The sequence below is a fragment of the Phallusia mammillata genome, chromosome 6 (assembly GCF_965637545.1).
Source record: "Phallusia mammillata chromosome 6, kaPhaMamm4.hap1.1, whole genome shotgun sequence".
NCBI lineage: Eukaryota > Metazoa > Chordata > Ascidiacea > Phlebobranchia > Ascidiidae > Phallusia > Phallusia mammillata.
In genome coordinates, this window is record NC_137257.1 from 8,121,117 (window position 1) to 8,145,506 (window position 24,390).

The following is a 24,390-nucleotide window of genomic DNA, read 5'->3' on the forward strand; positions in this document are numbered from 1 at the left end:
TTTTTTATCCCATTTTTGATTCCATTCAATAAAATTCTAATATTTTGTGAAACATTGTGGTAATGTATTAAAATCCTGACTAGATTAAAGTATCTGAGGCTGTTAAAGTTCGTTTTGAGGAATTTATCGAAAAGAAATCGCACGGATTTTAAGTATTCCATTTTACACACGCCTTTGGTCCTAATAACACGTACATGCGTGAAAAATGTAACATCGTTTTACTCTTTTCTCGTTAATATCCAGATTTTGCAAACTAATACTTAACATCAGCACTTAACGAATCACATAAACTATCTTTTATTTGAACGACTGTTTGTATTCCACGACTTCTCCCTATGACGTATCGTAGTTTTAAATAATACCATTGAACGACCTTTTTGACGCTGCTCCACCATTTTGGTGTATATTTTTGTTTTTTAAATCGTTTGTAGGAGGTGTTTAAAATTTCATTGCTATAGTTTGACTGCACAAACGCATTTGTGATTGTGACAAATAGGGCAGACTTTTTTCCGCCGGAGCGGACTGTAAATTCATGTAATAGATTCGGTATTGTTAGATAAAAGATTTCGGAGCAGCAAAGTGGCACAAAAAAAACTTATAGTCAACAATATTGTGATTGATATTATTAATATTTTAGATTTAGCAGTATCCTGATTTCTATGCTAATGTTTAGAATTTTTGTGGAATTCCCCATGTAAAAAAGCCCCGTCTAAACTGTTCAACAAACTTTTTTTGGACACACTTACTGGCTGCGAAGTTTCGCAGACACATGTATATTTCATGAGTATGATTAGATTATTCTTTTTCGGCAGTTGGTGAATTTTTTATCACGTACTCTACGTGCCTCGTGTTTATCGTTTCTGCAAATTTGTCTGGCAATATGTTTTGCAACAACGCAAAGTGTATTTTTCGGTTTCGAATCCAAAAACTTCCGTTGCAACGCAAAGAACGTGCTGCAATTGTGAGGGGTTTACACACGGCATCCCCTTCGGTTACTGTAAGTCCAGAACAACACCTTATTGATGAAACTATCAACATTAGTTTTCAAGGTTAGTAATATTTGATTTATGAGTGGAATATCGTCAGGACTTCGAGGCATCACAAAAGTTTACTAACATAAATTCTAAGTCATGTACTTGAAGTTATTGAATGTAAATGTTGCCACAGCAATACAGTATTTTTAGCTTTTGGGCTTGAATTGAACGCCATCCACAGTCCACACACTTACCATTATTTACCAGTCACTAGATACCTATACCACTATATAGTGCAGAAGTGACAGACATTGGTGCATCAGGTTTCAAAAGTGCCTAGTCCAGTCCTACATATCTGTCTGTTTGTTTGTTTCTTTATTTATTCCTAACCTCATGAACATGTATTATTTTAGTGTTTATTGGGCATATCTATATCCCTACCGAATAAAATTAAAACCATTTTGTTGTAACAGTCTAAAAAGTAGAAATGTTTTTTGTTCTAGGCTTACCAACCTCTGAAGACATATCCCTGTATGCATCACTTTCTGTTTCCAATAATACTATTTATGAAAGTTCAGCAAATTATCGAACTTCTCTTTCAGGTATTGAAGTTCACCTAAATATAATACAAAGTGTGGTTTTTGTGCTTTATTTATCAAGACACTATTGATAACAGAGTTTCTTATTATGTACTTGATTTGAATCAAATAACAATCACGATGTATTTTTTTTTTCTTGTGACAGGAACCTTGGATTTGACCAAAGATTGTAGTATCGGTGGAACATATTGTGGAATTGAACCAATGGGTTTGTTTTGGTCAATGAGGCCATATTCATTAGCAAAAGTAAGTCTTGGTTATGCTTGATAGTAATTATGGGTCCCCTTCCCTGATGGGGACACATATTGTTTTTGTCTTATGTTTTTTCTTTTTTCTGTCTAACGTGGATTCTGTCCCACGTTTTGGTCAAGAAAGAATGGTTCAAACTTTTTTCAAATTTACACACATTATAGATATTGGTCTAAAGATGTTCCATGAAAATTTTGACCCCGTGTGATCCCTCGGTTCACCCACAGCAACCCAAAACATGACATTTTTAAAACGGCTATACTTGCTGAAGCAGATGATTCTGGAGTTTCATACTTTTTTGATTGGTACATTGCAGCATATTTAAAAGTATTTTGTAACTTGAAGTTGTATATATCCATTTTCACCCCTTTACCCCTAAATAATGTTTGTTTGTTTGTTCACATGTTAATCAGGTCAAAAATACAAGATTTAACCTTCTGAAATTTTAAACAGCTGTGGATAGGGTACTCCTTGTTGGCTGTTAAAAATTTCAGTGCAGTCGGCTTAGTAATTACTCTTACAACCCCAAATATGTTTTTACATGCTGTCTTTTGTCAAATTTGTGCTCGCTCAGTGCCCAGCTAAAGCAATGAAAGTGATTTACGATAGTGGCACATGGAAAAAATGCCTCTGAACGCATTCGTCACTTGACCATTTTCTCACTGGTTGCAATTAAGATGTTACGATGTTAGTTGTATTGCGCTGTAAACGTTAATGTAGGTCAACTTATTTGTGTTTTGAAATGCAGAGCGACAACGCAGCACGATTTGTTACACCTGTGTAATGTGTGTAAAACCTGTGTAAAACTGTTTCAGAACATGTTTGTGACCTAAAAACCCAGCTAAGCAATAGTATTGTTGGTATGTAGAAACTTAACGGCGCCAGTAAATGCTATTTGCGGATTAAAAATCATAATTCACAAATAATCATAATTCAACAGACTGTTACAAAACAAAAGTTTATAAATATTTCTTTAATACGACTAATGTCATCTGTTCAATTCAAATTCTCACCTAGCATATGCATGCGCCATTTATCCTGTTATGAATTCAAAATATATGTGTTGCTTGCAAAAACAATCATGTTATAACAGGCTACAAAAATATGGGTAGCATACTGAATGTATCCATCAAACATGTATCCCTTACAATTATAATAAATGGTGCGTAAATATGGCAAAGTTTCTGTAAACTGGAATATATAGGAAAACCACTATTCCAGTTTAACAATGATTGTGCCCTATTTTTGCTGTTACCAAATCGCATATGCACATGTGTGGGGACCCATTAGATTATGCCTGCAGAAACAATTATGTTATAAAGTGCCAGGAAAAAGTTAGGGACCCAATAAAATGTAGGTGCCAAATATATATCCATTATAAATATAGTAAATGGTATGTGTCAGCAGTTCTCAAACTGTGCGTTGCAAAACCCTGGTGCGTCGTTTCAAGTTTCCAAGGGCGTTGCAGAATAATTCCGTTTCGTGGCTTTCAGTTTTTGTATCAATTAACACAACTTTAATAATAACTTTCCTCATTAACTTTATTTGCTGTCAATGGAACTTTTATTTGCAAGTCAACGGAACTTTTTCAGAGGCGTCGCAAAAAAAAAGTTTGAGAACCACTGGTATATGTGATACATCATGAAATATGATGTAGTATAGATAAACTGGCAATATATAGGAAAACCACTATTCTAGTTACTTAATCTTGTACTTTTTTTAGAAACGCCCACTGCGCTATCCAAATACTAGTGTAGAAACACCTATTTATAACCTTTCCCTACACAAAGGGAAAGTGGACCTACTGGATTTAAGAAAAAAAAATTCTAATGGATCTGAAATTTTTAAATTTGACATTCCTCGGCCCATCCTTGGACCTGGTATCAGACGAATCCCTGTTCGGTCAAATGGTTTAGCAGGAACTTTGTTTTTGCCTGCAGGCAATGGCCCACACCCAGGTAAACCGAAAATCTTATCAATCATCTTATGCGGTCTCAACTCTCAAAGTCAGTATTTGCTCAGCATTCCTTCAGGTTTATATGGTATTCAAACAGCATGCTTGGCTTTACAAAATAGAGAGAGCACTAGTTTGAATATTTGCAACATAAAAATGATTTTATGACATAAACATTTCATGAAGTGTGTCATATTTATGTTTTGTTTAGTTAACATAATTACAACTTATATTTACTCAACAATAATTCCAACTATAAGCAATACCTGTTTACATTCTTCTTTCCTTGCTTTCTAGGTGTAATTGCTATGTTTGGAGGCTATCCTGGAGTCAGGGAATACAAAGGAGCCCTTTTAGCATCACATGGATTTGCAGCTTTGGTGCTTGGCTACTTTGGTTTTGAACATTTACCGAAATCTTTATTGGATACACTGGACCTTGAGTATTTTAAAAAAGCATTGAATTTTATGCAACAACATAATGAAGTTCAAAATGAGAATGGCATTGGGTTGTTGGGCATATGCAAAGGGGGTACAATTGCACTGGCAATGGCGTCATTAATGCCAGGTGTTGGTTGTGTGATATGCATAAATGCCAGTGTACATACAGTAGTTGGAGATTGTAAGTATAAAGGCAAAACATATCCTGGATTTGAGATAAAACCAGCAAAGCTTGATGAAAATGGCCGTCTAAAACTTGCCAGAACATTCGACCTACCTGCACCAGAAAAGCTTCATTATCTGCCAGGCTATTTCAATTTTGAGGAACAACATACCATTCCCTACCTCATTATTGCTGGTATGGATGACCAGTGTGTGCCTTCATCGTACCAAGCAATGGTTGCAGAAATGCGTTTGATTGAATCAAAACATCCTGATTATGAAATTGTCCAATACCCTGGTGCTGGTCATATTTTGGAACCACCAAATTTTCCATTTTGCTTTGAAATGTATCAAGGAGACTTTGGTGTTGCCCTTGACATGGGTGGTTGTCTTCCTATGCACAGTCATGCTGAGAAAGATGCATGGAAACGACAGCTTGATTTTTTATCTGACAATCTGAAGTAAAGTGTGCATATGTTTTTTTTAAAATCAGTGATTAATTATTACTTTTTTATTGCTTTTTTTGTAAGGTGTTAAACAATCACAACTGTTAATATGCAATTGTATTTGTTGATGTTTTGTTTCAGTTGTATTGTGTCGCTATGTTCACCAACCGAAATAAACTGATTTTTTGTTGTTGTTTAAGTTCACACAAAATCTCCAAGCACTGTGTGATCTTTGGGTACTTGTGTGTGCCTTACCTTGCTGTTTTTGATACCTTTTTGCAACATTTGTGCAAAACAGGCAAATGAGCAAGATAACAGTATTCATAACATAATCATTCGTTTCTCAAAAAGGAATGTACTTAATTAAGGGTAATTGCGTGGTACTAAATTTCACTTTAACCTGTTACATCTCACTTTGGTGACACTGAAATTTAATAGAAGTTTACTCTGTTTCAAAATTTGCTTTACACCAAAATTTTGCTGGTTTATAATGACCATGTAGTTAACTTGGCAGGACAAAATCGTCGTGTGTACACAGTCCGACGTATTCTGAAAAATAGCTGATATGCGATGTAAAAATTAGATATTGGTGCTTGTATATAGCTGTATTACGTTTGTTTGAATTAATGTTCTCTATTCGGGTAATCCACTGTACTTTCTTTCATTCGCCAACAACATTTTTGTTCGTTGTAAACATGCAAAGAGTGGTGTAACACATGTATGTGTTACATGCTTTATTTGACTAGCAGCTCGACACTTCCTGCAGGGTAGGTATCCTACACAACTGCAACCGAAATGTGTGTCGTGGTTGCAATAAAATGAACTAACGATAATGAAACATTCTAAAATCGCCACATTGGTGTCGATATCGGGCAAGAATTAAGCTCGCTCCTAAGGTATTATTAACTAGAAAATCTTATGTCATTGCCCATGAATCGCCATACACCTTGGAAAGGCTCGCAAAAGAAAAACAAAACAAAAACAAATCAATAAACATATCTTTAATTTGTTAGCGTTGCGCCAAACAACCGAATTAGATCACCAAGGCACTGCGGAAATGTCAATTTTTTACATCAGTTTGTTTGACGAAAACTTAACGGTTTAAAATATTTACAAAGCTGACCCACTGAGATGTGATAGACCGAGTAGTGAGGTTGTTTGCTCAAAGCCAGCGTTTAACTTCTGTCAATCGCGGTCCATATTGCGGCATTGCAATTGTTCATTAGCCGGGTAAGGGTCTCGAGGGTTGCAGCTTTCTGTTTATATTTGCAACATGTCGGCTTATTTTAAAGTTTATCCTGACCCAAGCATGTTTGATTCTGAAGTCAATATTTCTATTCATGGTAGGTAATTTATTTTCGATTTCAAGGCATTCCAATCTGCTGAATTGTACTTTCAGGCCTTTCTGTCAATGCCTTGTTTACTGTTCATGCCTCTATGCCAGGGGCGGGCAACTTCTCCAGTCGGCGGGCCTGATATGGGAAAATAAAGTACTTGGCGGGCCGGATTCCTGAATCGATATATTAATCGCGTGTTTGTCCAGTGATTTAAAACGGACCCTAAACCAAATACAATTAAGAACGTCACAATTGCAATACAGTCCAAACAATCTAACTGATATAACATAAAATTATTCACCACAACAAATTTAATGCATATGCCACAGACTTAGATACTGCTGAAACACCAACTAGGGTTCACGTGTGGAAACAAAGGAAACCGTCAAAGCAGGTCACACACAAGGTTGGCAGTTATGTCGTACAATGGACGTATGGTGCAATGGTAACAACGGCGGGAAAGTTTTTTGCTATTGGGGAGCGTTACTGTCCGTTACAACTACAATTTGACATAGTAAGCAAGTAGTAGCGAATTGCGACAGACTGTAGCCGCGGTCCACATTATCATGTAAGATCGGAAACTGTCTGCGGGCCGCTCAAAACCCCGTCGCGGGCCGGATCCGGCCCGCGGGCCGTATGTTGCCCGCCCCTGCTCTATGCATTCAGGAAAGTTTCTGTTTGAAAGCTTCGGAATATTTCAGTCTAGCGACAAAGGTTAGTCAGTGTGTGAACTTGGTTATTGTTTTAAAACAAACTGCTGACAGGTGAAATCGATTTGGCGAGTCAAAAGTCGTTAGCTGGAACATACTGTGGTGCTGATGAAATGGGTTTATTTTGGTCAATGGATCCTTCACCCAGCAATAAGGTTGTTACTTGTAGTATTTCATACTATCTTTACATCTTATTAAAACGAATTGGCGTCATTGGAATGCTGTTGCTACTATTTTGCTTGCAGTACGATCTAAAATATGGGTAGTCTTTGTTTGTTCAGAGATACTATTGAAAGTAACAAAAAGTTTGGTCGCTTAATGCAAATACATGGCTTGTGTTTTTGGAAATACAATATAAATTAGTTCAAAGCTCTCATCCTACAGTTGTTAAAATTAGTTGGCATTGATTTGTTTTTGTGAGCATGTAATGTACATATGACTGATCGTGCTTTTATCAAAATTTTTATTAATTTTCGTGCAGAATACAGCAGCAAAGTTTTTGGTCAAGGACGTTACGCAGCCGCAATTGGTTACACTAAATGTGTACAAGAAACAGATTTCGAGTCTGCATGATATTGCATTTATTGATGATAAAGACGTCTGTGCAACGTACCAAGCAACCAGGTTACATATGATGCCAGGAACAAAACGTATAAAGGTGGATGAAGCTGACGGGGGATTTATTTTTACCACCAGGAAATAGACAGTTTCCAGGTAGCTTGGTTAATACTATTAAAGAACAATAACTTTCTTTGTTGTTTTATAAAGAAATTAAATGTTGTGCAAAACAACAGTGAAGTAAACTTGCTCACAAGAATTTATTTTAACAGGTGTTATAAGTATGCTTGGCGTAGCATCAGCACCATTTGAATCCAAGGCGTCACTTCTGGCATCCCACGGATTTGCAACGTTAAATCTGAAATACTTTGATTTTACAAACTATGTTTTCCATTTAAATATGGAAGTGTTTGAAAATGTCGTTAAATTTTTGATGAATCATAAAGCAGTAAGTGTAGATCAGGGTATTTCGGTTGTTGGTTTGTGCAAAGGTGGTCAACTTGCCTTATCCATGGTTGACTGTTTAAGAGGGATAAGATCTGTTATAGCTCTTAATGCACCTATATTAACTGCTCACAATTCTCACCAATATGGCGATAAAATTTGGCCAGCATTCTCTACACATCCATTTGATCTAAGGCGAATTAACAAGTATGGTGCATGTGTTACTAGAACCTCATTTCCATTTGTATCAGAAGTAGATGAAAAAATACGCTCGCAAGTTTTGTATCAATTTTACAAGCGTCACAATGTGCCATGTATGTATATAGCAGGTCTTTCTGATAGTAACGTGCCATCTGAACATTATTGCAACTTTGCTGAAAAACTTTTGAAATAAGCCAAACACCCTGACTACACTATTGTACGTTACCCAGGTGCAGGCCCTCTGCTGGAGCCCCCATATACACCGTTTTGTGTTAGAAATCCAGTATCTTCTTTGGGGGTTGTTCTTGAAATGGGTGGAAGTAAAATCCCCCATTGCAAGGCCCAGATCGATTGTTGGAGCACAACTATTAACTTTCTAAATAGAACTTTCTGTCAACCATGCCCTAAATTATAATGTATTGAAGAGGGATATTTGTTGGCCTACATGATGTGTTAAAAAAAAGTGTTTACCCAATTGCACTATTTTAGGTCATTTGTTTGATAAATGCAGAATAAAAGCATTTGATTCGTGTGATTGTTTTTTTTTCCTTTCGTACGCGCGAAAAACTTGTGTGCAAAACCGTAGAATACCTGTGAGCTACAGGGAACGTTGTTAGAACAACCAGGTCCAGTTGAAACAGACAACAATTGGTAGTGTAGCGTTCAGTGCAGCACCTGGCAAGCTACCAGTGCGAGCAACAGAATTTTATTTCGACCAAGTTGAATGACACGCGCAATGAACGCGTTTTTCTGCAAATGTAACAATACTAAGTTTATAATAAAAGTCAGAACGAGGAGCAGCGACAAACGCATTTCTGGGGAGAAACAAATAACGTAACAAATTTTGATCGGTCCAGGCATTAGACTTCCCAGTTGGTAATCACAGATTGCGGTTTTTACACTGTAAATATCCGTGTCGAACCGCTTGTCATATTGGTTCAGGTTCGGTTCAGGTTCACTGGGTTTTGTTTTTAAGGGTTCGGGTTCGGTTCAGGTTTTTTTGAAATGTATATTTTCGGGTTCGGGTTTTGTTCCGGTTTGGGCAAATTATTCGGTCCGAACCGGTTTGCGGTTTTTAAACCGGTTCAAATTTTTATTCGTTTCACAACTACTACATCTACCTTATCCAACTCCAAAATAATTTTGCCTGTGCACTGTAATTTTTGACACACCCTGTAAGTGTTATCTTGCGTATTAATCAGTGCGCTGTTTTTTAAAAAATCACAAAATATATAACAAACTGCATTTTTTAATGGTTCGGTTCCGGTTCGGGTCCAACGCCAAACAAATAATGGGGTTCAACTCCGGTTCGGATTTTTAGAAAATCGTAATTAGTGGTTCGGGTTCGGTTCGGGTTTAATGAAATTGCTCAAACCGGTTCGCGGGTTCGGGTTCAGTTCCGGTTCGACTCCCTGGTAAATATCATAAGCCGTAATTAGTAAAACACATAAAACACACAGGCCACCACATTAAAACATGCCGTCGTACAACAATGCAACCAAGGCATTTCGTCGCACAGATCGATGCCAACCGAATCTTGCCCACAGTAAATTAACCGGGTCGCGATAATACGATGCTCAGCGCAAAGTTCACAGGTCCAATTCACTTAGATACAACTCAAGTTTTGAAACGAGACAACAGTTTGCACATTTGCAGCTAACTTGCTATTTTTACGAAGAGAAGCAGATATCCGTTAGTTATCTAGCACAACTCACTTTCATGTGGTCAGCACATAGCAGTAGCAGACACTAAAAACGGTAGATACTTTAACACCAAAAACTAGCGGCACTGGAGTCCGGTTTACTTTAGGTCAAGAAGGTAACGTCAGGTCAAATGTTTGGAAATGCTTGTTTTTAACGTTATTTATGATTTTAAACCTTCACCTGACCCTAATAGCCCTAACCGCCGGCATTTCTACAAGTCTGCAAAAAAAAAGATAAAAAAATGATAAAAATTAAACGGGATTCGAACCCAAAAAATAACGCGCATTAGGCACTGTGCGCAAATAATTGCCTTATTTTGTTACTTGTGACGAAATATACAAGCATTGCTTGTAATATGAGACTAACTATACAATTTAACATATTTTAAATGGATTTTTAGAACGACCAGATCTTGGCGCCCAGATAAAAATCGCCTCGTGGGCTGGACATCCATTTCACAGTAATGAAGAGTTTACTTTAATTTCCAAACAATATGAGTTCGAAGTCAGCGCCGACATTATTCCTATGCATTCATTTACAATTGTTTGCAAGTGAAAACTTTGCAGCCAGATTGTGCTGCGCCCCCTTTGCGAACCCCTCACGCCCCCCTAGGGGGGCGCGCCCCCCAGTTTAAGAACCCCTGGTTTAAACAGAACTTATAAAGTATCATAAACTATTTGTCATTTGACCTAAAGTAAACCGGACTCCAGTGCCGCTAGTTTTTGGTGTTAAAGTATCTACCCTAAAAAACACATAACCAAGCGTTCTCGCACAAGGTAATTGCACCACAATGGATTTGACGTCACAAAGTCATTGTTGCGTCAATAGCAATGCCAGGATGATATTCCTGGCACCCGTACGTAACAGCTTGGCGCCGCTAGAGGCAAGAAATCTTACAGGTAGTGTAGGTATATCTTTTGTCGATCACTTTTCAATGCTTCTAAAAATGACCTTATTGACTACTAGCCAGTGGCGTAGGCAGACGAAAATTTTGTGAGGGGCCAAATAGTTTGCTGTCTAACTAATACAACGTTTTGCTAATGCTCGGCGTAAGGCGTGCTTTTACCAAACACGTGACTTGCCAACAGTCATTTTTGTTAATTTATATATTCCTTTGATAGTTGAAAGACGAAACCACAATGATGAGTGACAAAACTACACTAAATTAAAGTTTTTCTATGTACAACTTTGAAAATTTGGGAGGGGCCATGGCCCCTTTGGCCCCTCCCTGGCTACGCCACTGCTACTAGCTACATCAAAGACCGCACTTGTAGGCCTACCCCAATGACGACAGGTTCCCCATTCCTTTACAAGTAACTACCACCACCAGCTGACTATTTATTGCGCAACATTCCTCAGCAAACTCAAGATTTGAACCAATCAATTACTGGTTGTATTTGATGTGTTACTGAAAATAAAAACGATATCGTGCAGCTCGTAACTGATTGCTGTACGTGGGTAATCGGACCATAGAGATTATTTACTCTTTATTTTAATCAGACGCTGACAAAAAACATCAAAAGGGAAATACCCTATTTTATAAAAGACACACCAACGAACTCGTGTTTATTGTTTACAGTTTGAGATGTGATTTTTTTCTGTCCCTGCGTACGTTAAAATTAACATGGGCTATTTTCCGAATACTTTGGAAAAAGTTGATCATTTAATTCGTTAGTGTTAAATCTTGGAAATAGAAAATAATTATTTGCATAAAGTTTCAAATATTGGATTAATTATATGCATGATATATCTTAAGCCAGGTTACTTTTGTACTAAAACATAAAAACATTTTTAATCACGATAGACCATTTTGTGTGAGCATGTGACATTAGGAAAAAATGTAGATAACTCGTTTTTTAACAAAAAGGAGGAAAACTGGCTAATAATTAACAGGCTCCAAAGTCCATTCAAAGGCATACATATGTAACAAACATGACATAGCACCTTTTTTCTGATCCCTTAGTTCAGGGGTCACCAAACTTTTTTTACTGCGGGCCGGATGAGATCAAAAATAATTCGCGCGGGCCGCATAGTTTACAGGTCCTAGCGTTGTCTTTCCAAACTTCCCTTTCTTTCTCGGTGCGGCAAGATATGGCCTTTCTACAATCCCATTTAAAATCTGGATACGACTATTAAATAGTATAGGGCTGTCTCATCTTACGAGCAATGCTAGTATATTACGTCACAAAACATTGTTTTCGCACAATTGATATTTATAATCTTGTCTGTGACGTAACAAACTAGCTTTGGATCAATCCTGGGCGTTGTAATCATATGAAACTTGGTAATATTTTTGTACGTATCACGACAGGAAAACTTGTGTGAGGAGTAGTCTAGAATGTTTCGAATGTTAGATTAATTCTAGAATGTTACAAAGTTATCAATACGATTTGGCAAACCAAAAAATGTGGTCGCGGGCAGGATGAAATGACCTCGCGGGCCGGATGTGGCCCGCGGGCCGTAGTTTGGTGACCCCTGCCTTAGTGTAAAAATGTCAAAGTCTCCTCAATGTATTTTTTGTGATTTTCCACTTGAGTCAAAACTGAGAAAATATCTGAACACTGGATATTAGTTTTTAGTTTGGAGAAGAAGCACACATTATTCTAAAATGAGTCCCACTATTTCAGTACATCCTCAGCCAAGTATTGCAGATTCGGAAGTGGACATTAAAGTAGAAGGTAAACTTCTATACTTTTAAGTTTTTTATTGTACATGAGATTATTTTTGACAGATTTGCCACCAGATCATCTGATAACAGTAAGAGCTACCTCATTTTCTGGGGAAAATGCATTTGAAAGTTTTGGAGTGTTTTATTCAAACAGTACAGGTATACTTTGTTAGTTTATACCAGGGAGTCGAACCGGAACTGAACCGGTTTGAGCGGTTATTTTCATTCAACCCGAACCGAACACGAACCGCTAATTATGATTTTCTAAAAATCCGAACCGGAGTTGAACCCTATATTTTGTTTGGCGTTGGACCCGAACCGGAACCGAACCAGTAAAAAATGCAGTCTGTTTTATTTTTTTCAAAACAGCGCACTGAAGAATACGCGAGATAACACTTATAGGGTGTGTCAAAAATAACAGTGCCCGGGCAAAATTCTTTTGGAGTTTGATAAGCCAGGTAGATGATGGGTAGAGTTAAATTGAAACGAATAAAAAATTAAACCGGTTTAAAAACTGCAAACCGGTTCGGACTGGATAATTTGCCCAAACCGGAACAAAACCCGAACCTGAAAATATACATTTAAAAACCTGAACCGAACCCTTAAAAACAAAACCAAGCGAACCCGAACCGAACCTGAACCCATATGACAAGTGGTTCAACTCCCTGGTTTATACATCATTTTTACTTGAACTAAACATTAAAAAAACTGGTACAGGTGAATTGGATTTGGCTAAACAGGAATGCTTATCTGGAACATACAGAGGTCAGGACAAAATGGGCCTTTTCTGGTCAATGGAACCATCACCATGTAACAAAGTTAGTGATTTGGGAAATAATGTACTATACATTTGTGGTTATTATGATTCAAGATTAAGAATACACATCCATTTCCACATTGTTCCCAGTGCAAATCAGTTAGGAAATTATTGCTTTTTGTGGCATACATTATTGGAGTACAATTGCTTTCTCATAGCTTTCGACAACATACATAAAAATGAGGCATGAACCAAAAATTTGAATTTGTCCTGTTTTACTATTTTTTTATTTATTTTGCAGATAAAGTTTGTCAGATTTTTGGTGAAAGATGTTACAAAACCCAAATTGTTTACCATTAGGGTGTATGACAAGCAATTCAATACCATCCATGATCTCATTAGCAACAATGATATCAATGTAATAGCAAAATGTCAAGTTACTCGGTTGTACATGCAACCTGGGATGAAAAGAATTAAGGTGGATGAAAATGGTGTTAAGGGGACATTGTTTTTGCCTCCCGGAGAGGGTCCATTTCCAGGTTAGTTATCTAGGTCCACAATGTTACTTATCAATGACCCACAATCACACCTAGCCTGCAACCGAATTACATGTTACCTACTAATGATGGGACAAGTACCCGGTACTCGGTATCGAACGACTTCAGTGGTATCGATACTCTTACTCGGTAGCAAAATATTTTGTCTCAGTTTTTGATACCAATGTGCGAGTACTGAAGGCCAATTTACACCATAAGAATACGGACAACTTTATGCCAATATTTGCTTCGGACAGCACAAAATTGGAAAAAAGTTCCACCAGTTTATGTATATCTTTTTCGCTATCGCATGGAGATTATATTTTTTGGCATGTGTGTGTGCACACCTGTACTTCTGCCATGGCAGATAAATTAGCTAGTGATATACAACTAAGTACAACACTACATTTAAGTACTCCGTAATCGTACTCGGTATCGCAGGTATATACATATGGTACTCATACTCAGTATTCGCTTCAAAACCTGGTATCGTCCCATCACTATTACCTACTAAAGAAATTTGTATTGGAAGAAACAATAAATATAAAACCGCTATTGTTCATGTTTGTCTGTTTTTATTTTAGACTGTCATCGGTTTAGGATTATTATTACTAAACAATTATGTTTGCATATAAACAGTGATTGCAACTAAAATAACTATTAAGACCTGCAGAGACCTGCAGAGACCATGATGATTTTTGTTTTATAGCCCATGACTTTTCGAAATTTAACATCCAAGTGTCAATAAAGCAATAAAGATGATAAAATAAAAGTTAAATTTCAACTAAAGTTTAACTCTCAGTGCAAGAACAAAAAAGGTCATAAAAGTATTGAATATTATGGTCTTTTTGTCACACCTTATAATTTAGTTTTTATTTCTATGTCCATTTCAGGTGTTATATGCATTCTTGGAGCAATGGAAAATCCACTTGAATCTGATTCTGCACTTTTAGCATCACATGGTTTTGCAACATTCAACATAAAATACTTTGGATTTGAAAACTGGGTTTTTCACATTCACATGGAAATGTTTGAAAAAGCCGTAAATTTTTTGTGCAATCACAAAGCTGTGCTAGGCGACAATGGCGTGTCTGTATTGGGTGTGTGCAAAGGTGGCCAGTTTGCTTTATGTATGGCTGACTGCTTGAACAGAGTTAAATCAGTTGTTGCAATAAACTGTGCAATATTGCCTATACACAACTCACATCAGTACAATGAACAAGTGTGGCCTTGTGTAGATTCTGAACTGCTTGAGTCTCCAAAGCTGAATCAGCATCAGGGTATGAGTACAAGAAATTTCTTTCCAATGGTTACCGATTCTAACAAAGACACCCTTGCAAATGCTATCTTTAAATTTTACAACAGACATGGAATTTCATATCTGCTAATAGCTTCATTAAGTGATGAGGATGTTCCTTCTGAGCACTATTGTAATCATGCCGAACAACTGTTGAAGAAGGCAAAGCACCCAGACTTTACTATTATCCGTTACCAAGGTGCAGGTCACCTACTTGAACCAGCATATACCCCCTTCTGTGTCAGAAGTCCATCTGTAGTAGCTCCATTTTTGGAATGGGGTGGCACCAAAGTTCCTCATAGTATGGCACAAATTGACAGTTGGAGAGCAATAATAAAGTTTTTAAAAAGAACATCAGGGATGCCAACATGTAAACTTTGAGATTAGGAAAATAGTTTTATTTCTTACGTGTAGTATATTATATTTTGTATAATTGTGTTAATTTTTTGTTTGTTCATGTTTAAATTGTTCAGACATTTTTTTTAATCTCCTGACAAACTATGTTTGCAACAGTGTGGTATAGATTTGTTTTTATTTTTCAAGTTCATGATACTAAGCATTTGTTTTTTATGATATAATTTGGTGGTGTTTTTCCCATAAAACACTGTTCTACTGTAAGCAACAATGTACTTTAATTGTCCAAGCCATATTTCATCTTAAATTTTTATCAGTTTGTTATTTGTTTTCATTTTTAATTTCACTTTTATCATATCTTAAGTTTGTGTTGTCTTGGATGAAAAACTGTTCTGTAAGAAAGTTATATTATGTAACACATGTTAGTGTCATTGTTCAAATAGTGTAATATTTATATTTTTGACCACTTGATTTTTTTATGTTATTTTTGGTTTGTGGTTTTTGCAATAGAAACTGTTGAGTTCTAAGCAACGACATGCATTAATTATTAAAGGCATTTTTATGACATGGTATCTTTTGTTGGCAATGTTCCCCATACAAAACTGTTCTGTTGTAACTAGATGAAAGTGTTCTTTTTTGAACAACTTTCAAATTCCCATATATCGCCCAAATATCGAGATACGAACCGCTGAAAGAAGATACATTACTTTGTCCACGACAGTCTGTGGAAAAACAGCGTTAAATTAACGCATTATCCCTACCAGACGCAACAAAAGGCGCAAGTAGTTCACGAAAACGATAACCAAACACTAAAAGCACTCTGCACAAATAAAATTCCCTAATCCAGAGACACAGGTTCGTTCATTATTTTGTATCCTTTTTAATATGCAGAAACGAAATTAAGACTACAGTGTACAATAACTTGACAGTGTAGCTGCAGCGCGTTTTGGCTCTCATCCACCACTTGTGCCCGACACTTTTATGCGCTCCATAACGTTTTTACGTTGCCCAGCTATTTCCGGCTTGGTGATTGTTTTAGTGCAATTGTGTCGCTATGTCGTCTTTCACCAAGCGAAATAAACTCAACTCAACTTATCTTTGTGAGAGTTTGTTATGATACCGGTAACTTAAATACGTTTAGGTCATCCGACTATTATTGTTCGTCATGGACTAGTGATCACGACTCGTGTGTTTGGAAAATATTATATTGTCTTCATTTTATACTCGATTTGTAACTGAAAATTTATCAATATGATGAGCTTAAGGGACAGAGATCCAGTTGGTTATGAGCGATCTGTAAGATCTGTGTTTGGTAAGTATAATTAATAATATATTCTGTTTTAGGTTAGTCATATAAGTACCGTATGTGCAGAATGCAAAAAAGCACATTGAATGATTTCGTTTTGTACAATTTCGAAGCTAAAGCATGATTTACGAAATATTGCGTAAAATGCTTTTTTCTTGATTTATTGGCTAATGGAAAGCAAGCATTTATAGATAGTGAATCAATGTGCTCTTTGTTGCACTACATTATGAAATTGTATTAACAATTGTCTGATTGATTGAATACTTTTTTCTAAGGCATGACAATAAGGCATGAAAAAACCTTAAAATGGTATGCAACCACGGAAGGTTGGAAATCTTTTCCATGTGAAGTGCACCTATATTTAGGCTATTTTTGTGTCTTGTTTTTATCTAAAAGTCTGAGATAATGCATTATTTTGCAATTTCACTACAGTTGGAAACATACCATATGAGTCAACAGAGGAACAATTGAAGGACATTTTCAATGAAGTGGGAAACGTTATTAGTTTTCGGTAACTTGTTGAATTGTTATTAGTTAGTTCGACTATTCATGCTTCTTTTTCCAATCAAGGCTTGTGTTCGATCGAGAATCTGGTAAACCAAAAGGTTATGGCTTTGCTGAGTATCAAGACCAAGAAACAGCGATGAGTGCAATGAGAAATTTGAATGGGCGAGAACTTCATGGTCGACCACTAAGGGTTGACCATGCAACAAGTGAAAAGAACCGTAACAATTTTCAGGCAAGTTATAAATTTCCAATGTTCGTGGGCAAACTTTTTTGTAAATGAAATCCGGTAATTTTAGGCTTTTAAAAACTTTAGGGTATCTAGATTTGTTTGTTTATGATTATTACCAGTTATGTAATTGCGAAAAATAAACTTGTTTACGATTAGTACCAATTGCCTCATTGCAAATATATTTATTTATCTACAAAATTTTGCCATTTGGAAATGTGAAATTTGACCAATTTTATTGAAAAAAATCCAATTCCAGTTTAAACTGTTGGGAAGTAAAATTTTATAATTTATCTGTTCATGGGAGCTTGTGTTACAAATGAATGCATACACTTTTTTCATGCTTGGTAAAAGTATTATCAAAAGCATTTTCAAGAAAGATTTCACAAAATGGTTTTCAGAAAGACTTGTGTAACTTTGTATATATACTGCACAGGAGGAAGTAAATCACTTTCGTGCCATGGGGCCACCAGTAGAATCTGAATATGGAGAGCCAGCACCTTCACAAGATGCCCCAGAGGCAATTAGTAAAGCTGTTGCAAGTCTTCCCCCAGAGCAAATGTTTGAGCTCATGAAGCAGATGAAAGTAAGTTAATAGCATCTGTTATTAAAAACGTTTTTTAGTAATGCCTTTGGCTTTTTTATTCGCTGTTTGAAGGTGTCAGTTTGCTGTCAGTTTACTAGGTTCTGTTCATATTGTCAGTTTGCTGTCAGTTTACTAGGTTCTGTTCATATATTTTTTGAAGGTGTCAGTTCGCTGTCAGTTTACTAGGTTCTGTTCATATTGATTAGTGGGCTATAGTTAGCTTATTTAATATTGGCAGTGTATTTATGTTAATTGCACTTCCTTGTGCTTAATGATTACTAAAAAAAAACAAGTTAGGTTTGTTCTTTTTAGGCCTTTATTGTGTGTTAGTGAAATTCCAGTACATTTTAATCATCTAAGCGGAATAAAAAACAGCTTCTGACATTCCAACTGTTCTTGGTTCATCACAAATAAATAATTAAGTTTTTTTGGTTCTAAACTAGGTACTTTCATTTGACCCATGCCTAGTTTACATAACAGAGCTAAAACTGTTTAATTGGTCCAATAAGAACATGATAGGTGATGTTCTTATGCCATTTGATGTAATTTACTATTTGCCACTTACCTCTTTCCTTTCACTTTTTTTAGTTAGGTTTGTTTTACTCCGCATGTTGTCCCTAGTATTTTGAATGTTAGATAGAGTTTTAGGTGTAAAAATAGTGATGCTTTGCTTGGTACGACTGTCCATGTTTAAACTTTAACCCTAAATAGGACTAGGGTGTATGGCATACATACACTGTATGCCATTAAACTTAATTTTAGCAATGCATTCAAAACAATCCTGTTGAGGCTCGTAATATGTTGCTGCAAAATCCTCAGTTGGCTTATGCCCTGTTGCAAGCCCAAGTTGTCATGAGAATTGTGGATCCAGAAATAGCAATGGTAAGCAAGTGTATGTGTTCAATAAAGTTGATCACACTTTGTAATCGCGATGCACATATTTTTAGAAAATGCTACACAGACAAAACCCAGTTCAGCCATTAATACCAGCATCTGAGGGTCCCAGACCAGAACAGGTAAGCTAGTTGGGTCACATTTGTATTTTTTAGTTCGATGTGCAGGTAATAAACCAACAACTGCTGACTAAGGTCAGTCCGGTACCCAGTTTTAAACCTGATACCAGTTCCCGATATTTTACACAAAAAGTACTGTGATCTGATACCCAATACTTAGTTGAATAAAATCTCGTTGATTTTCTATTTAAAGCTTTTCCATGTTATATCAGAACAATGAAAAATAAGTTTGTAATAAAAACTTATCGAACGTTTTTATTACCAAGGAGTTACTTTGGGCAATATTAAAGAATTCAAAGTGTTTTGTTTGCAGCCACGTTTAGATATTGTTTTGCAGGTCTGTATTGACTGTTTCAAAGCAGTATTTAGTATCCTTTTGCAAAACACTGTAAGGGTCCACAATTAGGGTAATCTCAGTTAAAGCTCAATAACTTAACAATGTAGAGTAGGCTATTCTTGACAAGCGAATCGCTTTCAGTTTTATGTGTTCGAAGTTTGTGTCAAGTGACTATTGCAAAGTATTAAGGCATATTGTTGCAAATTAGCAACAGACATATACACGTTTACTCGTTTATTGAGGTGTCAGTATTTGGCCCGATATACCACCGAAGTATCGGACAAGTATCGATACAATATTGTCAGACCAACCCTAACTGCTGAATAGTGTTAGAAACACATATATTCTGAATTTGAATAGAAATGTTGTTTTCTTCACTGACAACTACCTCTCTACTGCACTCTAGTCACATGTGTTTTCAAAAACTGATGTCCAGTTATAAATAACTGATGCAAACGACTTAAAAGTCTTGAAACAAATGCTAGGATAAATTGTAAGCGAAAAGTTAAAGATTAGTTTATGGATCATAGGACGTACGACCAAATAGAAGTCCATTGCCTGGTCTTGGTGGACCAAGGGATGTCGAAAGACCACCTAGAGAACCACCAATTGGTAGAGGTCATCCAATGGAAGTTGGACCAGATCGGTATGATGCCTGATGTTTTTAGCCAAAAATCTTTAAATGTCAAGAGATTAAAATATACTTTGAATTGCACTTTATATTCTATTTCCTTGTTTTTCATTTTTGTTTTCTCATCTTTGCTATATCGTTGATGGTATAAGATCAAGTAACTAGAACGACAAACCCAGCCACCCAGCAATCTCTCTTATTCTTCTTTCTGTCTTTAAATATTGCTTGGCCACCTAAGTTGGCAATTTGTTTTGAAGTGCTACGCACGCCTGTTCTTTTTAATTTTTCGTTATATTTTGTTTTTTTGGCATCAAAGAATTTTTGTCTCTTCATTTTTGTAATATTATGCTCGCACAGTGGACCACCACGGAGAATGGATGACATGCGTGGAATTGAGAGGGTGCCAGTTGACCACGCTATGGGTGAACCAGTGGATAGAAGGATGGATCGACACCGACCAATGCACATGGAACCAGAGGGTTTTGTAGGGGATTTCCACCAAGAGGTTTGTATTTAGGTGTTGAACGAAAACCATCAGAATTTTAAAACCTAAAAGTATTCCAGGTGGTGTGAAGCGTTTTTTCGAGGTAGCTAAGCGGTACAGAAATACACTTTTCTTTACCGTGTAGTAGAGCCAGTGAAGCTTTTCTGCATTGCATCCCTCGGCTTTTGTTTCTCTATGCGTTTAAGTTGGAGATTGCAGGTTTAAGCAGCTGAAAATCCAAATTTTCATGAAGGTTTCCAAAAATGTTCAAAACAAGTCATTTTTCTTGTTCGTATGCAAGCAGTCATTTCAATTGTTGCTAGATGAACGAGGATTCCCAGATCGTGGTCCACCACCTCCACCGGACCGAGGACACTCAATGGAAAGGGGAGGAGGTCGTTCTTCACTTGAGCGTGGTGTATCTCCGCGGGAAAACTTAATCGACAGAGGCGGAAGACCTCCGATGGATCGACCTGGAAATTCCCCAATGGATAGACCAGGAATGGATGGAGGTCCTCTACGGCATCTTCCGCCACCTAGTGGAGAAAGAAGTGATCCGAGAAGAGGAAGAGCTCCTCCTGCTGGAGAAGAGCCGCTACCTCCATCCATGGATCCATCAGCGGAACAAGATCAAGAAAAGGTCTGTGCCATTTTGGTTTGCGCTTTTCAAGTCACTGAAATGTTAACATAGCAAGCCAGAAAGTGAAAGTCAAAAGTTAACCGTTTTTTTTCAGGAGAGGTTAACTTATGTCAAGATATGCTCAATTGGTTGTTGCAATTATTTCAAAAAGAAAACAGCCAGATTATAAATGGTTGCTAATCATAGGTAATATCTTCATTTTCAAGAAGATGGTTTTTAATATTGACCAAAACTCGCACTGTGCGGGTATTGTAATATACGAAAAACAATAATCTATTCCATTTTAAGGCTGCTCTTATCATGCAAGTCCTCCAGTTAACTCCAGAACAAAATCGGATGCTACCGGACGAGCAGAGACGCAGTATCTTGGCTCTTAAGGATCAGCTGCAGGGAGGGATGCCATAAATTGCCCGGAAAACGGGTTAAAGATATACTTGTACTGGTGGAAGTTGTCACTGCCACAAATTGTTAAAACTCCATTAGGTTGGGTCCTGCCTATGTAAGGGAACTTTCATGCTAAACGGTTAACGAAGCGGCTAATCTGTGAACAAAATTTGTTGTAAATAAACTTGACTCATTTTGCATCAAGTGTAATACATTTACATCAAAACTTGTAGGTAGCCATTAAATCAACCGCAATACTACAAACAGGGTTGCCATACTTATTTCTAAGATCTGTCCTTATGTTGATAGGCAATGTATTAAAAAATATCGTCGTTTTTTTCTAAGAAATGACTTTGTTTTGGACTTGAGTCTTGATTTTGTCTAACAGTTACAAAACGTCCATGATTTTTCTATGGCATCTAATTGCGTAACACACCAAAACTCGTTTTTGCCCCAAGTTTCGTGACATCACAAAAGAAAATATATGTCATGGTTAGTGTAAGTATAAATGAAAAGATTTATCAAAAACGTTTGTTTCGTTTTAAATAAACATTTAATTTTTTGGCGGTCCTTGTTTTAGCATCCTTGTCGATGGCAACCCTGGCTATAAGAGTTTAAAGCGGTTGGTATCAAAACGTATAAATGTAAACTTAATTACTGCTGCCAGTGTAGATGCCGGATGTTGAGTAGATTAAGCGTGAGGGTAGCACATTAATTATTAAAACAAGCAAGCTTGCTTTAAAAACAAATAGGACTAAAACTTGGCCGGAAGGTTTAATGTTTGCCGCGCAAAAAATCCCTGATCGAGTATGGTTGCATGTCGAAAACAGGAAATACGTATCGATACCGCCGCGATAAAGCTAACGCCCTTTCCAGCTCATTTTCAAAGGTGAAACAGGGTGCTTCGTGTTTGATCAGGACTTATGGCTTGGATGGAGTGTCTGCTCGATGTAACTTGTGTGCCGGTTTTCAATTTGAACTGAGTGTGGTTTTAAACTCCTGTATTATGTTATCCTTGACTTGAGTGAAGTAATTAATTAGTCATCATTGTTGACCGGTAAGGCAATATTTGTATTCAAAAGAGATAAGTTACTAAATGTCAAAGAAGAACACTGTTTGAAGTTTAGCATTTGTAAGTTTTTTTGTGTGTGAATTACTTGTTTGGACAAGGTTTATAGTCAAAAAGTTACCGTTTATTTGCGAGTGTTTATAACCAATAACTGTACAATTATTTTATTTTTTTCTGGAATAGTTTAGACCCCAACTTTTCATGCTCTTGATTGGTCGAAATGTAATTATGGCGTTAAATGTTTCTTGTAATGGTGATCGTAAGACTTTTATGATCTTTTTACTGTAACAGAACACAAACGACTTCGGATAATGTATGCTGTATCTTTCTCGGCATAAAAAAACACCACTACAACCCTAAAAATGCAGAATTGCAACTAAGCAAACACGGAAGTGAAAATTAAAGAGTTGTGCTCCTTATTTCATGATGGCAAAACCCGACAATCACCAACTACAAAACAAATCTGTCTGTTTATTTGGCCTGATGGTTATAACAACCCACATTGAACCGGGAAATTATTGTAAACGGCAGCTTACATGCGATCTGCCCACCATTTTCCGCGTAAAATATGTGCCAAATTTGGCTCTGGTACGCAGTGCCCACACAACTGCACAACACAAATATATATTTCACGTAGATCTATTTAGACAACTATGGCAGAAAGTAGATGTCGAAAGGACATGTGGGGTACATTTTTTCGGCTGGAAAATAGCACTAGAAACTTTCTGACTGGGCTTCCAGTTAAATAACACCCATGTGTTACAACTATACAAGTTTGGCAGCATATAGCAACTATGTATACCATCTGTAGATTCGGTGAATTTTCCTTTTTGGAACGCAGCTTGTATTCCATACCGTGTCGTTAACAACTTGGTTTTGGTCAATTAAACAGTGACATCATCAAGCTATGACATCGTTAAAATCAAGCTTTCAGTCTCCTATGCATTTCTTTTTCTGAAATAATTTAAATTTTCGACAAACTTGTTTTCGACAAGATAGCAATAGTATTTTTGCTTTTTAAGGCTTTCGTCACAAAGTAGCTTATACTGCACTGTCGTTTAATCAGAAGAGGGCGTGATTTTATGCGCTTAGACAGCACAGCAGGGGAGATCGCGGTTTTCTGTCAAAACAGTCTTTTGTAACAAGCTCAAATTTAGCTACTGTTATACTCAGCCGCTGCAGGCTCACGCAGTTACATTCTTATTGCTACACAACAAGTCATAGTTTTACACAACAATATAGGAAGAAAATCACGTTGGAACATTCAACTAGAAGTCGTACGCAATGCGTTTGATATGAAAAAATGTTTATCTACCAGGCAATTAGTGCAGAATAGTTGTGTTTTGTCCTCATTTTACTTCTGTTGGTATGAAATTGCCTCAAGCATGATTGGAAACCTGCCAATGAATTACGGATTGTTTTGGCCAAAGTGGGAACAACGACAAAAATATATGAAAAGTGACTCAATTTTCATTATGGTGTGGCTTGAAAGGTTGCGTGGTACCTTAATAAACAGAAAAGCCGTGTTTTACGCTTTAAATTTGTGTTCGTAAAAGATTCGGCTTCGGCCGAATTGCATCAAATTATTCGGCCGAAACCGAATCTTTGCAAAAATGGCCGATCCGGCCCAATAAATTCACCGAATATTCAATCCAATGATAGAAGATAATCACTTTCATAAAGGAAAACTAGTTACGCCCATGTGTTAAACCATTGATTTTAGACAGGTTAAGTATGGAATGCTATTAGGCCTAAACAAAAAATCGCCGTGTTGGATAATGTCACCATATTGTACAATATTGCGCTATACAAATGAGT

General features: G+C 36.8%; 3 protein-coding genes and 1 pseudogene across 5 annotated transcripts; all 4 read left to right on the top strand.

The window, feature by feature from the left end:
- Positions 1 to 729: 729 nt before the first annotated feature.
- LOC145234014 (acyl-coenzyme A thioesterase 1-like) lies at positions 730 to 5,017 on the top strand. Of its 2 annotated transcripts, XM_080098788.1 has the most exons (5): positions 730 to 1,049; positions 1,478 to 1,576; positions 1,719 to 1,819; positions 3,546 to 3,780; positions 4,074 to 5,017. In XM_080098788.1, the coding sequence occupies exons 1-5, from the start codon at positions 881 to 883 to the stop codon at positions 4,841 to 4,843; spliced, it is 1,374 nt and encodes a 457-aa protein (XP_079954914.1). In that variant the 5' UTR covers positions 730 to 880; the 3' UTR covers positions 4,844 to 5,017. The 2 variants fall into 2 exon arrangements, with proteins under 2 accessions (XP_079954914.1, XP_079954915.1); XM_080098789.1 differs by lacking the exon at positions 1,478 to 1,576.
- Positions 5,018 to 6,837: 1,820 nt separating this feature from the next.
- On the top strand, positions 6,838 to 8,580 carry LOC145233002 (bile acid-CoA:amino acid N-acyltransferase-like). The gene is made up of 3 exons (XM_080097665.1): positions 6,838 to 7,026; positions 7,353 to 7,585; positions 7,702 to 8,580. Exons 2-3 carry the CDS (start codon positions 7,534 to 7,536, stop codon positions 8,265 to 8,267), a joined length of 618 nt encoding a protein of 205 aa, XP_079953791.1. The 5' UTR covers positions 6,838 to 7,026; positions 7,353 to 7,533; the 3' UTR covers positions 8,268 to 8,580.
- A 3,264-nt stretch (positions 8,581 to 11,844) lies between these two features.
- On the top strand, positions 11,845 to 15,959 carry LOC145233124 (bile acid-CoA:amino acid N-acyltransferase-like). The gene is made up of 5 exons (XM_080097783.1): positions 11,845 to 12,455; positions 12,509 to 12,604; positions 13,163 to 13,263; positions 13,504 to 13,741; positions 14,632 to 15,959. Exons 1-5 carry the CDS (start codon positions 12,386 to 12,388, stop codon positions 15,414 to 15,416), a joined length of 1,290 nt encoding a protein of 429 aa, XP_079953909.1. The 5' UTR covers positions 11,845 to 12,385; the 3' UTR covers positions 15,417 to 15,959.
- Positions 15,960 to 16,028: 69 nt separating this feature from the next.
- LOC145233123 (uncharacterized) lies at positions 16,029 to 21,701 on the top strand (annotated as a pseudogene). The gene is made up of 10 exons (XR_013861026.1): positions 16,029 to 16,701; positions 17,128 to 17,206; positions 17,266 to 17,434; positions 17,865 to 18,014; positions 18,777 to 18,896; positions 18,962 to 19,030; positions 19,895 to 20,010; positions 20,353 to 20,500; positions 20,803 to 21,119; positions 21,408 to 21,701. The product of XR_013861026.1 is annotated as an uncharacterized LOC145233123 (transcript).
- The last annotated feature ends 2,689 nt before the right edge of the window (positions 21,702 to 24,390 follow it).

Excerpts from the sequence above, each read along its gene's own strand:
- LOC145234014 (XM_080098788.1), top strand. The coding sequence starts at position 881 with ATGTTTTGCAACAACGCAAAGTGTATTTTTCGGTTTCGAATCCAAAAA. Across the intron at positions 1,577-1,718 it reads TTATCGAACTTCTCTTTCAG|GAACCTTGGATTTGACCAAA; the intron begins GTATTGAAGTTC and ends TTCTTGTGACAG. Across the intron at positions 3,781-4,073 it reads AGGCAATGGCCCACACCCAG|GTGTAATTGCTATGTTTGGA; the intron begins GTAAACCGAAAA and ends CTTGCTTTCTAG.
- LOC145233002 (XM_080097665.1), top strand. The coding sequence starts at position 7,534 with ATGAAGCTGACGGGGGATTTATTTTTACCACCAGGAAATAGACAGTTT. Across the intron at positions 7,586-7,701 it reads AGGAAATAGACAGTTTCCAG|GTGTTATAAGTATGCTTGGC; the intron begins GTAGCTTGGTTA and ends TTATTTTAACAG.
- LOC145233124 (XM_080097783.1), top strand. The coding sequence starts at position 12,386 with ATGAGTCCCACTATTTCAGTACATCCTCAGCCAAGTATTGCAGATTCG. Across the intron at positions 12,456-12,508 it reads AGTGGACATTAAAGTAGAAG|ATTTGCCACCAGATCATCTG; the intron begins GTAAACTTCTAT and ends TATTTTTGACAG. Across the intron at positions 13,742-14,631 it reads CGGAGAGGGTCCATTTCCAG|GTGTTATATGCATTCTTGGA; the intron begins GTTAGTTATCTA and ends TGTCCATTTCAG.